General features: G+C 30.8%; 1 protein-coding gene and 1 long non-coding RNA gene across 2 annotated transcripts; both read left to right on the top strand.

The window, feature by feature from the left end:
• Nucleotides 1-1,556: 1,556 nt before the first annotated feature.
• On the top strand, nucleotides 1,557-8,388 carry LOC143071619 (sodium-dependent phosphate transport protein 2B-like). The gene is made up of 7 exons (XM_076246036.1): nucleotides 1,557-1,638; nucleotides 1,915-2,086; nucleotides 3,244-3,372; nucleotides 3,622-3,765; nucleotides 4,517-4,827; nucleotides 5,982-6,051; nucleotides 6,518-8,388. Exons 1-7 carry the CDS (start codon nucleotides 1,594-1,596, stop codon nucleotides 7,387-7,389), a joined length of 1,743 nt encoding a protein of 580 aa, XP_076102151.1. The 5' UTR covers nucleotides 1,557-1,593; the 3' UTR covers nucleotides 7,390-8,388.
• Nucleotides 8,389-15,829: 7,441 nt separating this feature from the next.
• LOC143070533 (uncharacterized) lies at nucleotides 15,830-19,309 on the top strand. Its single transcript, XR_012976568.1, has 3 exons — nucleotides 15,830-16,039; nucleotides 17,128-17,203; nucleotides 19,028-19,309. It is a non-coding gene; the product is annotated as an uncharacterized LOC143070533 (long non-coding RNA).
• Nucleotides 19,310-21,710: the final 2,401 nt, after the last annotated feature.

Genomic DNA, 21,710 nt, shown 5'->3' with positions numbered 1-21,710 from the left:
TAAATAAGGACCATAACGTAGAAATTAATTAATTTTTTCACAGAAACAATTCGGTGACACAATTTTAGATTGACTGTCCTGAAAACTAGATTATATATGTTCTTCAATGATACTTAATTACAATTGACCTACTATAAAGATATCTTGAAAACTATAGAAAATGGATAAATAATATTATTCTTATAGAAACACATGTCATTTCTATAAAAGAAATTCATCTTATTGTTCATCTTAGCCATTTCAAAAAGAAAGAAAAAGCAAAATCACAAAAATACTAAACTCTGTGGAAAATTCAAAACGGAAAGTCCCTAATCAAATGGCAAAACTAAACGATAAAACACATCAAACGAATGGACAATAACTGTCATATTCCTGACTTGGTAGTTTTGGTACAGGCATTTTCTTATGTGTGGATTGAACCTGGTTTTATAGCGCTAAACCTTTCACTTGTACGACAGTTGCATCAATTTCAAATGCTGAACCATAAACCAATATAGTTTTAGACAAATTAATGTAATATGAGGAGGTGGATTAAAATTAACAAAAAATGGTATATACGACCCATTAAAGGCCTTCGGATGTCTCTGTTCCTTGATAGGGTTGTTTTCTCTATTTGACACATTCACCGTTTTATCCTCTATTGATCTCTATAAGAATGCCTCTTTATCAAATAAATTTGAGACAGCAGTAGTTTACCTATTTTCAAATCATAATTATTAACCACCGATTTCAAAGTGCTTGTTAATGACTTTATTATACTCCAAACAAATCGTAGGGTACTAAACAATGGTTTTATTGTCATTTGTTCTCACAAACAAAGCAAAATATTCAGAATTCTTATATTGATTTTTCTATCTAATTTTTGTAGTGTCTTTGTCGAAGGTACGGTTATTCATTTTAATTTGGCAATGCTATTCTAAGTTGAACACTTTATAAAATCCTATTGAAACAGTATTTTCTGTCACCTTGTACGATAAAGCACTATTAAATGTTTTCCTCCACTATTTACCAAATACCTGTTCCGTTATTGTACATAGATAAGACTTGCACGTCACCAATAGACATCTAACATACTTTTACTATTAAAGATAATTATAACACATTTGATGATAACTATTATAATGATAATAACAATAATGAGAGTGTGGTGGTATATGATGGATAGATACTTTTTTTGTCAAATGTCCAGTAGCAATTGTTTTCTGCACATTCTCGACAATGTTTTATTTTGTACTGTTTATAAACAAAGACATTTGTTTATTGTTATTAATTTCATATCATGAGATTGTTCTTTTCTAGTGATGTAACAGTTTCTTCTAAACTGATATACGACTGACATACCAATATATTAAGCCATTTAATTCGGTGCACATTTCTCAATTTACGATATTCATAAATAAAGGGGTCAAGTAGGGTTCATTCGATTTATATTATTTTAAAAGAGGACAATATTGAAGTATAACCATAAATTATTTTACAAGTCTTTGTTTTTACTTACTAGTATCATAAACTTTATAATCACCACAAGTGAAGAAAATGATCGGAGTTGTATAAAAAGCAGAGCGATCATGAATCAAACATCACTTCCCGATCATGTCATCTTCACAAACATATAGCCTGCCTCCAGTCTCTGAAAAGGTGAGGATATCTAGATAGCATGGGTTCTTAGAACCTATATTACATTCTCTTATAAATGACCAATAAGCAATTTATTTCAAATTAATACTATTTGTGTTCACTCTGTTTTTTCTTCTTTATTGCAAAATGTTTGATGATTCCTCAGTTGTTGAATTTTACAAGTCATCTTGATTGTTTGTTTATTTTGAATAAGAACTGTACTTTCTGATTAACTTATTCATATCAACTAATATTGATATAATTTTGATATAAGCTAATTGATTAAGGTTGTTTCAGAATGTGATAAGAAATGGTACAAAATTCATACAATTTGATACTTTAACGAAAGCATTGGAAATCGAGATTCCTGTAACAGACGATATACCAACTAAGGATGATATTTCAAAGGCCGAGGATGATGATCCTTACAAACTACCAGATCTACCTGATAATAGCGAAAAATGGGAAGGTATTTATTTCTTGTATTTAGTGCTATTTGCATTTATTCGTATTTATTCATTTACATTCATATCATAAATAAAGCCAATAAAATATATTATGCTATATAATAGTGTTAAAGTAGAATACCTCCAAAGTTTCATCTTTTTTGTTTGTTTCTTTTTGCAAATAAAATATGTTTAAACTAAAATTCACTTAATTCTGGTTGCTTATGAAATTATGATTTGTTTTGTGATATTTTAAAAATGACAGTTTTTATTAAAATATTTTCAAATTAAAGGGACACTAGCTGTCAAATTCATGTTCACAAATTTGACTCAAATTCTCATATTTTATTTATAACAATGTAAAACATTTTTCCAAACTATCAAAAGTATAAAATAAACAATTTACTGGTCATGGTCTCAATAAGATTTAGCTTCGTTTCGTGTGAATTTTAGCAATGACGCCATCTAATCAAATTTCGAGTTAACCTTCTATGACCATATAAGCGATGTAAAAATAAACATAAATATAATTAGATTAAGCAACTCGTGCAGTTGGAATTTTATAGGTCTACTAAATTTTGTATTATAGATTAAAAGTTTATGTTTATCGTTGTTTTTTCCTAAATAAGAATGATTTTTTGTGGATCGAATCAGTCAATTAAATATTTACGTTTGTTTCACTTTCATTGTTGACATTCTTCTCCTAAAAATACCGTACACGGACTATGCATGCGTTATTCTATCTCTTTCTACGGGGTTAAATTGGAGTTCAAATGAATACAGGTTTAATGAGGTCGAGTTATTCATTTGCAAGTGAATAATTCATTATCAATTTTTATTAGCTTAATTTGACAAAATTGAACCATTTTAGCTGCTAAAAGTGAATTATTATTTCACTATTTCACTTTCATTAATGATTGAACGAAAAGAAAAAATCATACTTTAGATTTTTTTTATATATCTCGTAGCTAGTGCCCCTTTAAAACTGCGTGTTTATCAGACATTAATTTGTTTAATAATAATAATGTTTGAAATTATATTATTTTTTATTTGAGACTGGCTTCTTATTTGAAATATTTGAAACTGGACGTTAAACATCTAACAATCAAACAATCAATCTTTATATTTAAAATTCCAGTTTCTGTATATATGCTTTGCATGTCTAATTTTTTGTTTTTAGATATGTCAAACAGAGAAAGGATTAAATGGTGTATCACATCATTTGGGAAAACAATTGGATTACTGGCTCTGCTTTATACCTTTGTGTGTACCCTGGATTTTCTAAGTTCTGCTTTCCGTCTCCTAGGAGGTAAATATTTAAATCGTGTAGCTATATTTGTCATACACGTCATTTCCTCAATTTCCATTTTCGTTCTACAGCAAACAATTCTTTTATAATTTTGAATACATTTATATATACCATTGAACATTCTATTCAGTTAAAAATATATTTACTCTGCCACACAAGAACTTTTATTTTCATTTTTGTAAAACTTCTTCATACCAATCATAAATTTTTATTTCAATAACTGTCAATAAATAAGTACTTGTTTTATAGGTAAAGCAGTAGGAGAAGCCCTTAGCAGCAGTGTTTTAGCTTCTAATCCAATAGCAGGATTAATGATCGGAGTTCTGTCAACAGTCCTTGTTCAGAGCTCATCTACCTCCACTACAGTCGTGGTGTCTATGATCTCAGCAGATAGTAAGTACTAGGTCTTGATCCACTTACTTAAAAGCTATAACTTGCACAGTAATTTTACAGATAGTAAGTACTAGGTCTTGATACATATGTTCATGTGTACAAGTATACTGTAAACCAACTTATTTTCGCGAGCGATTTATTTTCGCGACTTTCGCGAGTAGAAAAATAACGCGAATATAAATCGTCGCGAATATGTCAATCTTTGATCTTTCCTTAATAAACTTCATCAAGTAAATAAGATAATCGCGAAATTAAATAGCCGCGAAGTGGTCAAGCAAGGTTAAAACGCGAAATAAAGTATCCGCGAAAATAAGTTGGTTTACAGTAATTAAAAGCTATAACTTGCACATCAACTTTTTAATGTAATTTAAAAGTCAATTGAAATACACTATTTTGTAAAGAGGAACACAAATGGAACGCCACTTTTATTCAAGTTCTTCGTCTTGATGTTACATAAAGGTAGTTTGAGATGAACAAATTAATATCTCGCAACATGATCAGAACTTTACTGTAATATCAGCTATTTCATTAGTTCAGTAATTTAAGATAACATAAAGTAAAAAAGACGACACATAAACCTAACCAGTTAATGACCTTATTAAAGATGGTCAGTTTGAGGAAATTTTTCTCAAATTTATTTAATAATGACGCATGTTTAAACATTGAATAGATTGTCAGAAAAAATACCCGTCACTTTTCTTCTTATCCAATGTCATTGTCATTGTATTTACATATATCAATATATCCACAGTTATAACGGTCAAGTTAGCCATCCCAATTATTATGGGAGCGAACATTGGAACAACTGTCACTAACTATATCGTTGCTATGGGACAAACTGGTGACCGGAACCACTTCAGAAGATCGTATGCTGCAGCAACTGTTCACGATATGTTTAATTGGTTGAATGTGCTACTACTACTTCCGATAGAAGTGGCAACTGGGTACTTATACCGCCTTTCAAAAGCCATAATAGACAGTCTACCTCAAAGTAATGGAACTGTTAGTGAACCAGAGTTTTTGAAGGCGATCACAAAACCTTTTACGTCTTTTATTGTATCAGTAAGTACTATCCTTTTTAGGCCCTTTATGACCCTTTTATTACATTAATGACATTTAAAACCATAAAAAAGTTTGATTGTCCATCTTATTAAAGAAATACAATTACAGAGCAATTTCATTGTTGTTAATTGTCTCTATCTTGCAGTGAGTTATTTAACGATGATTCCACTTATATACACAGATAATAGCGGATATGCTCCCTATGTCGTTACTACAATCACGTTCCCTTTTCACGAATTTGACGTACCGAATTAGATTTAATACTGGGTTTGTACTTATACGAGCAACACACACGACGTGTGCCACATGTCGAGCAGGATCTGCTTACCCTTCCGGAGTACCTATGATAACCCCTTTTTTATGTGGAGTTCGTGCTGCTTAGTTTATTTTTCTATGTTGTGTTTTGTGTATTATTGATTTTTAAAAATCTTTTTTAGCCATGGCTTTATTTTTCAATTTATGAGTTTGAATGTCCCTCTGGTATCTTTGCCCCTCTTTTATTTCATATCTTCAGTCCGGACTCGATGTGACTCTGCTTGGAAATGTTGAAATGGAATAATTCATTATATACCTTTTTACCTTTATATTGTTTTTTAATGTCATAATATCACATGATAATGTCAACTGTGAAAATGAAAATGATAATAAATATACTAAAAGATGTTTTCATTGGATAACCTCTATCTGGGACACTCAAATTATAAAATTAAAACACACAGATGTATTTATACTTGAGGGGCATTATAAGATGCGTAAAAAGTTAAGCAAAACCCACCCAAGGTCAACATTGCAAGAGGTAGTTAAAGTCTTAGTTTCTAATAGTTTATCAACGGGGAATATAAGAAAGCATAGTACATGTACAATCATGTATGAATATTAATGGCTGCTTAGCTGATGATGACGATATTTGATTGCAGCCTCCCTAAAATAGGATGCACAAAAATGACAATTTGTCATTTGGTCTCTGGCGGATGTTTTTCTTATCTTTTTGATAATCATACCACATCTCCTTATTTTTATATTAACTAAATGTAATTGACAAATACAAGCCAATGATAACATTTCAAGCTTACATGAGACTCCGAGCGATATTTTATCTATTAAAAAGTCAACTCTTTTGTTTCTTTTTAGAAAACTATTTTTTTTCTTTACAGATAGACTCAGGAGTAATAGCTAAACTAGCACAGGGTAAAGATGAAAACGTAACAACTATGATGAAAGGAGGTATGTTTTTCCTAGGAAAGAAAATAAGAAAACTTTATGCTAATTTGTCATCAATTTTATACAGTCAAGGCATCCCAGTTTACTAAGTAAGGTCTACAGTAGAATTTTAATCCTAAGATGAACCCCTTGTCTGACAACATGGACGTTACCCACAAAAGAACGAATAGTTTGGTCATATAGCTCAACTGTAGATCTGGTATATCTTTGGTTTTTAAATATGCGATCTTGATGAAGGAAAATCCCTTAATTACAGAGCAGGGCTTTGGACGAATGACATAAGAATTTTCTTTTATTTAAAATCGCATTAAATTGACAATTTAAAAACTTTTGACAAAAAAACATAACAGTAATACCTTAATTCAAAGGTGGATGTAAATATGAAAAAATACCAGATTGTCGCACAGATATTATACGTCATAATGTACGTATTAGATATATGCTAAATGCCTTGATTTTTATATTTCAGGAGTGATGAAAGATATAGGATGGAATGACACTAACACTGGAATACTGTTACTGGTATTGTCTTTAATTATTCTGTGTATTTGTTTAGTCCTCATTGTTAAACTCTTACACTCTGTTTTGAGTGGTAAAATTGCGAAGATTATCAGAAGAATCGTCAATGCCAACTCTAAAGGATGTTTAGGGTTTCTGACAGGACTTCTGGCAATACTGATTGGAGCAGGGTTAACCTTCTTGGTGCAAAGCAGTTCTATTTTTACATCTGCATGTACCCCGTTAGTTGGACTAGGGATAATACACATAGACAGAATGTATCCTATGACCCTTGGTGCTAATATTGGAACAACCGGTACTAGTTTATTAGCAGCATTTGCTTCCGCCGGAAGTGGTAATTTTGACAATACTTTACAGATTGCTTTGTGTCATTTGTTTTTTAATTTAACCGGGGTCTTTGCTTTTTACATTATATATCCAATGCGAAAACTTCCGATCGGTGCAGCTAAGTTTATGGGTAATGTTACTGCAAATTACCGATGGTTTGCCCTTGTTTATCTTATTTCCATGTATTTCCTGTTTCCTGGTATAGTTTTTGGGTTGTCATTAGCTGGGTGGAGAGTTTTGCTTGGTATTGGAGTGCCCGTAATAATTTTAATACTCTTTATCATTATCATAAACATTATCCAGTGGAAGGCATCTGGAATTCTACCGAGAAAATTACGAACATGGGATTTTTTACCAATTGCTCTCCATTCACTTGAACCTTACGACGCATTTTTTGTTTCAATCAAAGACAAATTGCCATGCAAGAAGAAAAATATTGACTCTGATAACGAAGAAGATGACCAACCTCCTGTTTATGTTAAGACAATTTCTTGAAACGGTTAATTAGGTTTCAGCTATTCAAGTCTAAGAATCATTTATCTTGAATAGAAAGTAAATGACGCATTTATCGTAAATAGAAAGTAAATATTACATAAAAACCAAAATGAATTAAATGATAATCGATTTAAAAAACACAATAATAAAAAAAAAAGATAAAAGAATATTTTTACAAAAAATCAATAAAAATAATATAAGAATATGAAAAAATATGCCAAAAAAAAATATATTTAGTATAATGTACAAAATAGATACGCAATTATCGACCAATTATATACATTAATAATGTTTAAAAAAAAAAGTTTGACTGTAGCAGTGGCAACCACGACATATTTCGAATCTAAATTTGAAAGGTTATAAAAGAAAATAATTGTTGTTTGTGGAAAAAAAAAATACCTTGACAGAAATCAGACTTAAGATTATTATAGGGTTTAGGGAAAATGCAATATAATATCTCTATCAGATCTTATGCTGACCACTACAAAGAAAACAGTGGTAAGACTAAACGATTACTTTTTAGTATGATATTTTTACAGGGTATATAAAATTCATGTTTTTATACAAAACATAGAAACAGTTTTAAATATACGGGTCCGTAATCATGGCTTTATCAAATCTATTTTCAGTGAAAATTTGCCATTTCTGAATTAGTGTATTTTTAATGTTCGACTATGTATGCACAGGGATATTCGTTGACTGTGTAAAACAATACAGGTTTACAGCAATACGGTACTCTATGATTATTGCATTAATATTTGTGAATATTTTTTTTTGTATTGCACGCACCTGCGAGTGCAACTTTTCCTTAACGTGGGATGATATTGACACAAACAAAATAAAACAATAATCTTTTAATTGTAAAGCAAAGCATGACAAAATTAGAAAAAATATATATTTGTTCCTGATGCAGTAGCTAATTTGAAGCTATATTTACGCTAATGTGAATAGTGCACTTTACATTTGCGTTAAATTTTGTGGGAACCATTATGTTGCTATAAAAAAGATTTTGTTGTTATTGTAATAATAAAGACAAAAATATTAAATATCATGCTCTTGTTTATTTGTGTGTTAATAGAAAACAGCAAAAACGTCATATTCAGTATTCCATACCTGACTACATGTACAATCAAAAACAGGCGTACAAGACTATTGGAAGAAAGAATTAATTGTGAAACAAGATAAGTCGTATTAAGTTTAAACATATTTATTGATAGTGGATTGGGAAACACGTTATTACAACTTATATTAAAAGAGGGACGAGAGATACCGAAGGGACAGTCAAACTCATAAATCTAAAACAAACTGACAACACCATGGCTAAAAATGAAAAAGACAAACAGAAAAACAATAGTACACATGACACAACATAGAAAACCAAAGAATAAACAACACGAACCCCACCAAAAACCAGGGGTGATCTCAGGTGCTCCGGAAGGGTAAGCAGATCCTGCTCCACATGTGGCACCTGTCGTGTTGCTTATGTGATTACAAATCCGGTAAATAGTCTAATTCGGTAGGTCACATTCATTAAAGGGAAGGGGATTGTAGTGACGACGTAAGGAACATATCCGATATCATTTGTGAAACGGTTATTCCATAACGGTCAACCAACTCGTGATGGCGTCCGTAAAATTTACGAATGAATGATTTCAACTTCACCATTTGGAACTCTTGGTTTAATAGCTTCCTTGTGAGCAGTAACCCTCTATCAAGAAAATCATGATAGGAAATGCATCCCATTCCACTTTGCTGGTGCGAGTGTTGCCTTGTAGCGGCATTAGCCTGTTCTTTTTCGAAATCTACAATATTTCTTATTTGTTTGATGCTCTTCATCACGATAATTTTCTTCAAAGTCGCAATGTAACCTTGAACCTTGAACTCCTGCTTGATAAGCTCTATGTAAGGGTGATTCAATGCCTTGGTTCTTTTTCTTTTACTGAATTTGTTTATATCTTTTTTGTTAAATCTGTGAGCTATTTAAGGCAACAGTACCATACCGGTGTTCAAAAGTCATAAATCGATTGAGAAAAAAAAAACAAATCTGGGTAACAATCTAAAACCGAGGGAAACACATCAGAGTAAATCGTTTTTATTTATCATTTGCATGGTTTTTTTTAGTATATTGGAAATAATGATAATATTTCTCTTGAAATCACATGTTGAATGAGGCACACGATACATGGTACTTATTAGAACCCCTATTCATACTGTGAGTTATTACTCTCCAATAAAATGTCCGTTATGGACTCAAAACAACATCTTCATATGTTCAAGCGTTAATCACATTTCAAGGGAAGGTTTGATTCGCTGCTACCAATTATCAGCAGTTTGTATCATAAACTAGCATATGATGATTTATTTGTATAAAAAGTAAAATCCAAAAAATGCTGAACTCCGAGGAAAATTCAAAGCGAAAAATCCCGAATCAAATGGCAAAACTAAATGATAAAACACATCAAACGAATGGACAACAACTGTCATATTTCTGACTTTGTACAGGCATTTTCAAATGTCCATTATGGACAAAGCCGTTATATATGTGGCTCCACATTTTTAGAAGAATTCATTTATCGTAGCGGAGAACTCATGCAGCGTCATATCTATCCAAAGGGTTACGTAGTTATATTTTCCTAAATGTAAAACATCAGATCCGTTGGAACACGCCCTCAATTTCCATTGACATCCCAAACTAAGTTTTCCTGCCACCACTGTCGGTGGATATATTTTCCAATACTTTCCTAAGGAGTTTTCGTTCCGACAAGGCGTGAAATTTGTCAATTAGCATTTAAACATTTTGTAAAAATAATAAACTATGGGGAAAGCGTATCTTTCGCCCCTTTTTTTCATTTTTATCTAACTACATCAAGTAAATTTGAAAATCATGAAATGAAATTGCCGTAAAGGGAACAATTGCAAACCTAGAAACACTATTTTATAAAACATCAGAAAGTAAATTCATAAAGATGAAACTACTTATGTGTAATAATGAAGACGGACTGTCCGAGCGATTAAATTGATAAATATTTAAACAACCGAATTCCATTTAGCTAAATAAAAGTTGACTTTAGATAGTTTCACCGCTGGATTTCAAATATTTGGTTTCCAACGTTTTGGGTGTAGGTAAATCTAGAAAATGGGTTTCGACATGCAATGATAATATCTCACGTCACCGTATTTGGAACAACTTTTTGGAATTTTGGGTCCACAATGCTCTTTAACTTTGTACTTGTTTTGCTTTAAAAACTATTTTGATCTAAGCGTCACTGATGAGTATTATATAGACGAAACGCGCGTCTGGCGTATTAAAATATAATCCTGGTACCTTTGATAACCATCAATACACTCATTTGATAACAAAATTTAACGGTTTTATTGTATTTACGCAAAAAGATTATACTAATTTCATATTTTTAAGATCTTAGATACAGCTACTTACCAATTGAAGAAGAGTCATTGAAGCATTACTCTTCAATACATTACTATTTCTAATATCACAAATGTAATTCATCCCTTTTTTGTTGTAGAGTTATTCATTTGTGACAATAACATCACTTAACTATTTTTCCCGAGTGCAATCGACTTTCTGACATTTTTAATTTTTTATTTCGGTAAGGTCTTTTTTTTATTCATTTTAAAGTTTATTCTAAAATCATAAAAGATAGAAAAAAGAAACAGTCACCGGGAGACTGAGTGTACGTGTTAGAGAGAGACCGAGATAGAGAGATTCTATAGTAATTTTCATAAAAACAATCTTATGAGAAACAAACTTGAAACTTCGATCAAACTAGCTCTATACGACGTGTGGTCAGATTATTTGTAAATGAAGGCGGAGCTATCATATCAATAAAGGTACACATCATTTTTTTAACAATTATATATTATTTTAAAACAGGTATGTTACACTGTCTATGGGTTGTTTCGTCACTCATGTATGCATAGTGGTAAACGTATATGACTGTTTAAAAATCTTTATAACCGTAGTCAATCTTTAAGTTCATATATTTTATCGAACACCCTTATCAAAATATACCATTTATATCATTGCTACTTGAATCTTTGTGAGAGTACTTCATATTTATATGAGCATTAAAGTGGTGCTTAAAAGTATTTTAAAAAAGCTATTGTTTCAGCTTAGGGGCTATCAACAGTAAAAGGATTAGGGTGGATCAAGATTACATCCGTGGACCACTGGGGACTATAACAGGCGTGCAATTTAATTGGTCTGATTTTTCCGAATTTGAATTTTTTGTACTTATTATATATATTTTTTAAATGTACAAACGTTTTACCAGTATTCGTCTATAGAATATGATTCACCCATCGTTTAAAACTGTGACCTATAATGATTTACCTCTATATCAATTTTATTGTTATAAATCCTTGAACGTGTTGTTGATAAAACTAATAGACATATATTTTGTAGATTATCTCTATTCACATCTAGTGGAAGAGATTAGCAAGCAAAATCGAAGGAATTGTGCAAATGATGATACAAGCATGAAAATTATCACAAAGCATCATTATTGTATACTATTTCAGAAAAAAAACTGCTGGCCATTAAAAAAAAATTCAAGATGACCACGGCCTTTTTTCTAAAACAGCTGTTTTTCTTCAGTTTGGAAATACTGATTTTTCTGGAAAACCTTTCTTTGATCTACTTTTTGTAAATAACCGGTTTGGTGGCTACCTTCCTTTCATGTGCCGTATTTACTAGAAATGAATATTAAAAATATCAAGGGTTTGCGCATGCGTGAAATGTAACAAAGTTCATTCAAAAACATTTAAACTATTTACTATATATTTTGTGTTTTTGGATTTCTAATGATATTATGAATTGGTTTGATAACATTTCTTAAGGTTATGATACACATGCATTAAACAATTTTGCGCATGCACAAACTATTTTTAGACATAAAAAGTGATTTGCATGCACTGCTCGGTGACACTGGTATAAATCGTAGTTCATATCATTACAAAAAATCCTCTTGTCAGGAATTTTTGAAATGTGGATGCCAAAACTCTTACTATGTTGGTAAGTGTAAATGCTACCGTTCTGGCCTTCCTTGTACGGGTTTTTGTATTGTCAGTTGTCAGATAATAATAAGATAAGCAACCTGTCTTTCTTACCAAGTTAGACATTTAAACTTAACAAAGAAAGTATTATCACTTGTTAAGTGGATGGAAATTATAAAAAAATACATTTTCAACGTTTTTGCCGCCATTTAGGAACTGAAAGTCATTATTTTCTCTTCATTTATGTGTTGTATTGTCGTTCTTTAGGAATTGTTATTTATGTTTTATCAAAACTTACACTGAATAATACCTATAACACAGCTTTCAATGATATCACTTGTTAAGTTGATGGAAATTATAAAAAAAAAAAAATACATTTCAACGTTTTTGCCGCCATTTTGGAACCGGAGGTCACTCTTTTTCTTCATTTATGTGTTTTTTTGTCGTACTTTAGGAACTGTTTTATCAAAACTAACATTGGATTATACCTAGAAAATAGCTTTCAATGATTTACGAAATGCAGCCAATTGAATATGACGCCATTTTCAAAATGAGCGGTGGCTATCTTGAAAAAATGGATTTTTTTATGGCCAACTGCTATTTTTTTTTAATTGTCATTTAGTCAACCTTTATACCAAATTTCATGCTTGTATCACGATTTGCACAATTATCTCCATAATATCTCCCATCCTTTATGTCTGTGATATAAAATTTTATTTATCATTAGAATATAATGATAAAGTGTTTATTTAGGTAGTCATCCAATTTGTTAAATAAAGTAGTTAAACGATGTTCAAATCTCGTAAATCGATTTAAAAAGGACATTTCAAGGTTATAAACGAAACATGTAAGAATCCCATAAATTCCTAAAGAAGAGTGAACAGGGAACTGAAGCTGTGCAAGGATCTGTCCTAAATAGATATAATATGTGGTATGAGTGCAAATGAGAAAACTCTTTATCCAAGTCACAAGTTGAAAAAGTAAACCATTGAGACCTATTTAAGGAATTATATTAGGTAATGTTAGGATCAACTTACGCCATGTCTAAATTATCATGCACTTATAAGCTATCTTGCCACTATCTTAGCCAGGACGTCCTTACCGCTGTCCTGAGTGTATGTGTGAAGTAAAATAGGATATTAAAAGGTTAAGATAAATAAAAATGCCTCAAATTTCACAAGTATTGAACAAATAGATTAAAATTTAGACTTTTCTTCAGTAGTATTATAAAGATCATAGATAATTGTACATCAAACCTTCTGAAACAAAAACAAAAACATTAAAAATGTGAATACAGTGAACCCTATTTTTGAATCTTTTTTTGCTAATCTTTCAATTTTTTCTTAAAATAGATAAAACATTTATAATAGATATAGGAAGATGTGGTGTGAGTGCCAATGCGACAACTCTCCATCCAAATAACAATTTATAAAAGTAAACCATTATAGGTCAATGTACGGCCTTCAGCACGGAGCCTTGGCTCACATCGAACAAAAAGCTATAAAGGCCCCCAAAATTACTTGTGTAAAACCATTCAAACGAGAAAACCAACGGTCTAATAAGTATCATTTTTGATTTTTTAGCGATTTGTGCCGAAATAAAAATTAGCATCGAAATATTTCTGAAATGTATGTTGACAACTATCAAAGCTATATTTATCATGACAAAAATATAAAACATAAATAATTAATGTTATACAATTGAAACGTTTTAATCTAAAAACAAAAAAAGTGATAAATGAATGCTATATAAACAGATATAGAAATGAAACATTTTCATTTGTTAGTTCTGTAAGTACTACACCACATGTTACATGGCATTGACAAATCAATTAGGTTTCAGAGGGACAACAATGTTTAAACGATATTACTGTAGGCAATCGAACATGTCATGTGTTTATCGAAGCTGACCTGGGATCTGTTTTATGAATAAATTAAAAAAATGTTATGACCGAATAACGAAATGTCTCAGCATGTATATCGAAGCTATCTAAGTACAATCTCATCACGGATGTCCAAACCGGTGTCCCAAGTGTTAGAACACAGAAAAGTAGGATTAAAAAAGGAGATATCTTAGAAAGCATCTCATTTCATCAGAAGTAAATTATTATAAGATTCAAAATGTGAAATATTTAGTTTTAAACATAAAATATATGTATCTTATAATAATGCATTCAAACTTTATGAACAAAAAGCAAAAACAAAAACGATCAAATGTAACAACGTTTTATATATAAATTTAATAATTGAACAAATTATTTGAAAATAGGGAAAACTATTGAAAAATGTAGTCAATAACAATCACCACACATATACTTCTGTTTTCGTAATATCTTTTGGATTAGAGCGCTATCTTAAATAAAAATAGATTAAACTATGAAAGAATGTTAAAATGAAAATATACAAAACAAAAAGCAAACAAATATAAAAAGAGACGGGTATATATATTGCCAAACCATCTGTGTTACGGTCATGATAATTTATACTGTGTTTAATAATAACTATGTCACCAAAAAGTTGAATGGAGTATAATTGTCCCTATTGTTATTTAAAATAATGCCACCTAAATAAACATATATAGGAGGTGGTCGTGACATATATAATCCTAATGTTACAACCAGTGTCTCAGTCTTAAGAGCGATTCGATAAATATGCTCCTTGCTTGTTGGTTATTGGTAATATTTCAAATATAGTGTTTAATTAGAGACAATGATTTTTCTTTAACTCCCCCTCCCACGGAAATAAGAATTTATAATAGTTCTGTCCTACTAATTTAAGTTCATGTATTTCATACCTGAATATTTTTTGTTATTGTAGCGGTCTATAGATACAATCGAGCGTTTGGTTCTGCCAGGTTAGCAGATTTTGTTTTAATTTATTTTGGAATGCGCGATAATTTTGTTTTAGACTTTTTATTGACTCAAATTACTCATGATATATGATATCGATCACTTTATCTATAGATATAAAATATCAGGATATTAAAAACGTGGATTTTATTGTGAATATTGAAGGAAGTTACATATTTCGAATAAATATGATTTAAATGATACTATGAACTTAAGTTGCTCCTCTATCTATATGTGAAAAACTATAAAACTGCTCTGTTAAAACATGATTCCTTAGTGGACCATTTGATATTTAGTGGGAGAAAGATTTTTGGCTGATAGAATATCCATTTGGATGATGAATCCTGATGACATATTTCTTAGCATTTTAGTCCATGGGATTATGATTTGAAAAAATCATTACTTATTTTCTTAAAAAGATTCAATGCATACTATTTTCCCCGTCATTTCTATTATCAAATCACCATATGATGAAAACTGATTTTGACCATTAATAACGTTTTGTCCATGAATAATTATATTATTGGATTTTAATCATTTATTTTAAAGTCGCACTTGTATTATGCTTTAAGGGTTTATGTCAATGTGATGTATATTGCTATGGCCAACATGTTGTACAGTAATTATAGATTGCTTCAGGAAAAATCAGATGTACTATTATAGAGCGGTTAAAACATCATTGACAATCAGAAGTATCAAAAATGTTTGGAAGCATTACATCGTACGTGCTGTTTTGTATTATAGGTTTGACCTTTGCATGGTCCCCTGCCTTCAGAGTGCCAGTTGGTAAATATATTTTTTCATATCTTACATTCTAAATTTATTTGAATTAATCAACAGACTGTTTCATAAGAAAAGGTTGAAACAATTTTATTAAACAATAGAATAAATATGAATACGTATTATTATTTGCATCTGCATCCGTTCATCATCTGTTCATATAACAATCATATTCTGAGCAAGAACTGTACGTGTAGTCGTGTATCGTTATGTATAATTCAATGGCACCGAATTTCAACAAAGAACTGAAAAAGACCCAAAGCAAAAACGTTATAATTGCTTTTATTCACATTCATGTGAAAATTATGACTTCAAAGTTTAAGTATAAATTAAGGCTCGCATATTAATACAAATTCATGATTAACGCAACCGCCGGTTTCTGTATAATTCTTTACCATATATTGATATTGCCACATTAGCGTATATAAGTTACACAGTTGACGGGTGGAGTAAAATAAACAACACACTATATATTACGGACAAAGAAATCTGATCTCACTGTAAAATACAGGATTAAATGCAAAGCCAGTCACATCAAGATAATCATTAGATTAGTGGCTGAAAAAGAGAACAAAAGGCAAATAATATGAATTGACTGCATTTAAAGTATTTTGATAAAATAAAAACACAAATGTAAATTCAACACCTTTGTTCAAATACAAATACGCTGTAACTATTCAAATATGAAAACGCACGCCTCAAGCACTCGCGAAAACTCTAAACAAAACCACCTCAGCACAAAAGAAAACTCTATCATTGTTATGTATAAGAATGTATATAATGTATAACGTGACGAAAAATCTCTACACAAATTGCACTAAATGTACACATACTTGATTAAATTATTTCACATATATTTCTAAATCTGAAGTTATATTGCTTGTCTTCATCTTAGAGCAACAATAAGTCCACATTGTAATTACGAGATGGGTCCATACTCAGATTGATGATGTCATGCCTTCATTATGAAATCAATTGATATATAAAATTGAGTGAATAATTGGACAACCCTCTGAAAATATCTAAGCTTTATTAAAATTCAGGGGACTACAGTAAAACTGTTTATAGAAATAAATGTAATTTTCTCTTTTCAGATCTACGTAAGTATTGAATCTATAATAGGTAAGGACTACAAAAAAGGGGAAAATGTTCACAACATTGTGAATTAAGGTAGGTAACTCTTCTATATTTAGATTTGAACGACATTGTCAAATTGTTCCATTATATTCCTTTCAAAGAAATTCTTAAGGGTTTAAGTTTCTTATTTGTTTCAATTTTTTAATATAAATTTTATGTATTGAATAAGTAATTTGTATTTTATAAATTTATTTATAATGGTCTTTCTTTGTTTTTTAATCACTCCAAAACATTCTCTTATTATTTTTGAAATAATAAATTGTAGTGGCTTTTTAATATATAGTTTCATTATAAGCCAATATAGTATGCGTTATTACCTGTGAAATTGTAACTGACAGAGATGTGAGAAAATATTATTTCATGCTTAGCTTCAAGTTAAGATTAATGAATCTGAAGGTTAGAAATATATTTAATTGAAAACCACTGTGTCCAAATAGATATGATACCCTATATGAAATTGTAGAGAATACATGTTTGTTAAAAATGTTCTTGTTTACGTCTATTGTTAAAAAATAATCCAATATCCCAATTATGAGATTAAGTTAGTATATTGATGCTCCATCTAAAATGTATTATGTTTTCTACATATGGAGATTGGTAAATCAAACAACAAGGGATGACAATATATTTTTCCGTATTTGCGACAATTGAAAATTTAACAATTAACGTCGTACATCAGTCATTTTTCATTGTGTTTTCAAAAGTAAAAGAACGAAAATACCTCCGTGGAAAATTGTAAACAGAAAACCCCTACGCAAATAGCAAAACAAAACGCTCAAACATATCAAACGAATGGATAACAACTGTCATATTCCTGACTTGGCACAGGCATAGCGCAACACTGTTCTTAGCCAAGTTTATAGAAAAACCTGTGATTTTCAATAATAGCACACCATGGCAATAATGTGAAGAGTGTCAATCTGGTGTAATTTGTATTATCTGCTTCGAATTTTACCTTAACGCTTGTGAAACTTATTTTATTTATGTCGATCGGAATTCATGTTATTATTTTTATTTGAATTTACAATTTTTGAAATTTTATACTTGAATACTACATGATATATTATTTATTATAAATGGTCTGAAGGACTACAGTAGTGGTAGGCTTGGTAAAAATAGAATTCTAGGAAAATTCAAAAGTTCCTAATCAAATGTCAGTATCAAAAGCCCAAACACATCAAACTATGGATAATCAACCGTCTTATTCATGAATTGGTACAGACATTTTCTATGTAGCTCAATCTCTCACTTGTATGACTTTCGGTTAAAATTTCATTATATTGACAACGATATCTGAACATAACAAAAAGACATAAGACATGTAAAAATACGTAATACGTTAATAACAGTCAGCATGGTATTATAATCTTTAATACTAAAAACAAACAAATTTTTAAAAAAGAAACAAAAAAGCATATACACAGGTTGTCTAATCTTTAATGAAAACAGACGAAAATTTAAGGCGTTTAAGCGTTTTGCTTTATCAGAAAAAGTTATTAGCAAAACATCCAAACAATCCAATTACCGTATATCAGGTTATTTTTGGCAGGTATAAAACCTCACGATTTTTCTAGCATAACGTATATGAAATATTTTGGCGGTTATTATTTTGACAAATCAAAACTTTTATCAATACCTTTGCATGTACACTTTTAAATTGGCGGAATTTATTTTGGCGATTTTGTTCAATCCACGAAAATAAGCGAAAATTTACACACCGCGAAAATAACCCGCTGTACGGTATATGATTAATACATGTCAAGTTTGTTTAGAACCTTCAGAAATACTGACGACTAGCTATTTCGAAGGAGAGTTATTACAAAGTAATGCATATGATATGTGATATTTATATTTCAGTCTGTTTAGAACCCCCAGAGATACTGACAAATAGCTGTTTCGAGGGAGAGTTATTACACCGTTATACATTTGATCGTTTCTCCATGTCATGTAAGAGATTTTTCCATCATGGTGGATGTAAAACTACTCCTAATCTGTTTAAATCATTGGCGGCATGCGAAGATGCTTGTAAAACTTTGTAACAAAATATTATCTATATGCTATAAAATGTTTCCTGTTCCGTATTACTCCATAGAGTTTTGAAGTGTCTAATTTCATTTAAACTCTTTTACAAGTAGAAAACTTTTTAATACTATTTGTATTTTAGTTGAGTTCACAGACATAAGTAACAGATATTAGGAACATATACATCGAGACAGTAATCTTTAATGATACTACAGCTACAGCAATACTCCTCACCCAAAAAAGGCAACAGTAGTATACCGCTGCTCGAAATTTATAAATCGATTGAGAAAAAAAAAACAAATCCGGGTAACAAACTAAAACTGAGGGAAACATATCAAACATAAGAGGAGAACTACGACACAACAGAAGCACAACACTAAAAAGCAACACACACAGAAACGAACTATAATATAACAATGGCCATTTCCTGACTTGGTACAGGACATTAAAGAAAAAAATGATGGGTGGAACCTGGGTTTGTGGCTAGTCAAACCTCGCACTTTTATGGAAATGTTAAATATAACACTACAATGACACAATTACATGACAGGAATACTGTATAAATGAATGCAGCAACAAATATACACAAGAAATAACTTTATTTTAACCAAAAATCCTCCATCGTTGGATACATACACAAAAAACTATAGAACTATAAAAAAGTTAAAACAAATCTTATTATCCTCAAAACCAAAATCATCAACAAAGACACTCTAAAACTATAACTAATAACTTCAAGCAATAAATGTTAGAAAAAAAAAACCCTTTTATTATCAACAAAAGGCAAAAACAAACATTACATATAACTATGAAAAACAACTTCATTAAATACAGTAAAAACCACTAAACATAACAAATACAGTAGTAACTTTCATACTATCATGAATTTGAAAATAATAAGATGTGGTACAATTACCAACGAGACAATAGAGACCAAGTGACTATTAAAATGATAATTGAACGAAATACAATTTAATATAAAGCAAAAACGACAACCACTGAGTTACAGGATCATGACTTAGGACAAGCACACAAAGAATGCGGCAGGATTACAAATCGTTTGCGGGCGCCACAACCTTTAACTTGGGTCAGTGCTGTGACAGATCTTTACATGAAGAAACTAAAAATCAGTTAAAAAAGATTAACTCAGAAGATCGATACAAAGCAGAAAAACAAGTATCAAACACACAAAATGAACGTGACAGGGTATTGATGCACTTATACAACAGAAAGGATACCAAGTACCGATCTAAGAGTACTCTCATTTACTGTCAGCTAGTTCAAAGCCAATAAAAGTAAAACAAGAATCGTGTATAGTCGCCGTCATGTAAAATTGGTACCATGTGTTTTGTTAAAAAAAATTTAAATATCAGCCGCGTTTACTCAAGATGATGTTTTTCTTTTAGAGGAAGTAAAATCCTGTCCAAATATCCACTACTGTCCTACCTTTTATTGTGTTTGCACTGTATAATCCTGACCTTCACATTTTTCAAGATTATTTACATTGTATAACATCCATCTTGGTTTCTATGAGGGTCCCTTATTCCATAACATTCGTTACTCTCCGGTAATATCATTGTCATTGATGATACAATTTCCCGCGCTTTTTACGTAAAGATGACGAAAAGCTCCGAGAGACACAAGAAAATTGAGAGCACGTGGAACTCCACGGCAACACTTCCGGTAATAACAATGTCGGATTCCACCATACAAATTAATCTTGGATTATGTGAAGGTCAGGATTATACAGTGCAAACACAATAAAAGGTAGGACAGTAGTTTATTTTTGAAATGATATTTGATTCCGCTAATTGAAAAACATGATCTTTAGTAAACGCGGTCGATATTTAAGAAAATTTTGACAAAAAACATGGTGCCAATTTTACGTGACGGCGACTATATATAAAACCAAGGTATCAAATCAAAGTATAAATTATGAATAGTGTTGCCATTTGCAGATCATATTATAAAAAAAACAATCTTAAGATTATATAAGAGTAATAATATTTGTGACCGACGTAATTGCTATGACGAAAGTTCCTAGAATGAAGTTATTTTTTTTTACTTCCCAGGCCTTGCACTCCATTGATATTTGAATTAAAAGTAGAAAATCGTATCAATACCAAATATCAGCTTGGAGTCTTTTCTGAACATTTTCAGGTCCATGCATTGGCAACATAGTTAAAACATAGATTAAAGATACCAAAGAAACAATAAAAAATCTTATGGTTACATAACAGTCTACAAAACATTGCATGGAAAACTTAAGAATTAACAACACTCTTGTCCAACAAAAACATGAGGTGATCTGAAGTGACCTGGAAGATTAAGTTGATCCTGTTCCACAATTGGCACCCGTGATGTTGCTCATGACTGGTAAATTGTAGGTTAAAGTTTGCATACGGTGAGGTTGTATTCGAAAAACTTTGAAATCAAAATGAGGTTGTGACTACGAAACCCGGTTAAAAAGAGAGGCGAAAGATAACATAGGGATATTCAATCTCTTAAATTGAAAACA

The sequence above is a fragment of the Mytilus galloprovincialis genome, chromosome 4 (assembly GCF_965363235.1).
Source record: "Mytilus galloprovincialis chromosome 4, xbMytGall1.hap1.1, whole genome shotgun sequence".
NCBI lineage: Eukaryota > Metazoa > Mollusca > Bivalvia > Mytilida > Mytilidae > Mytilus > Mytilus galloprovincialis.
The sequence above is the reverse complement of the archived record's forward strand: the minus strand, read 5'-3'. Positions and strand labels throughout refer to the sequence as shown.

Excerpts from the sequence above, each read along its gene's own strand:
- LOC143071619 (XM_076246036.1), top strand. The coding sequence starts at position 1,594 with ATGTCATCTTCACAAACATATAGCCTGCCTCCAGTCTCTGAAAAG. Across the intron at positions 1,639-1,914 it reads TGCCTCCAGTCTCTGAAAAG|AATGTGATAAGAAATGGTAC; the intron begins GTGAGGATATCT and ends AGGTTGTTTCAG. Across the intron at positions 4,828-5,981 it reads TTACGTCTTTTATTGTATCA|ATAGACTCAGGAGTAATAGC; the intron begins GTAAGTACTATC and ends TTTTCTTTACAG.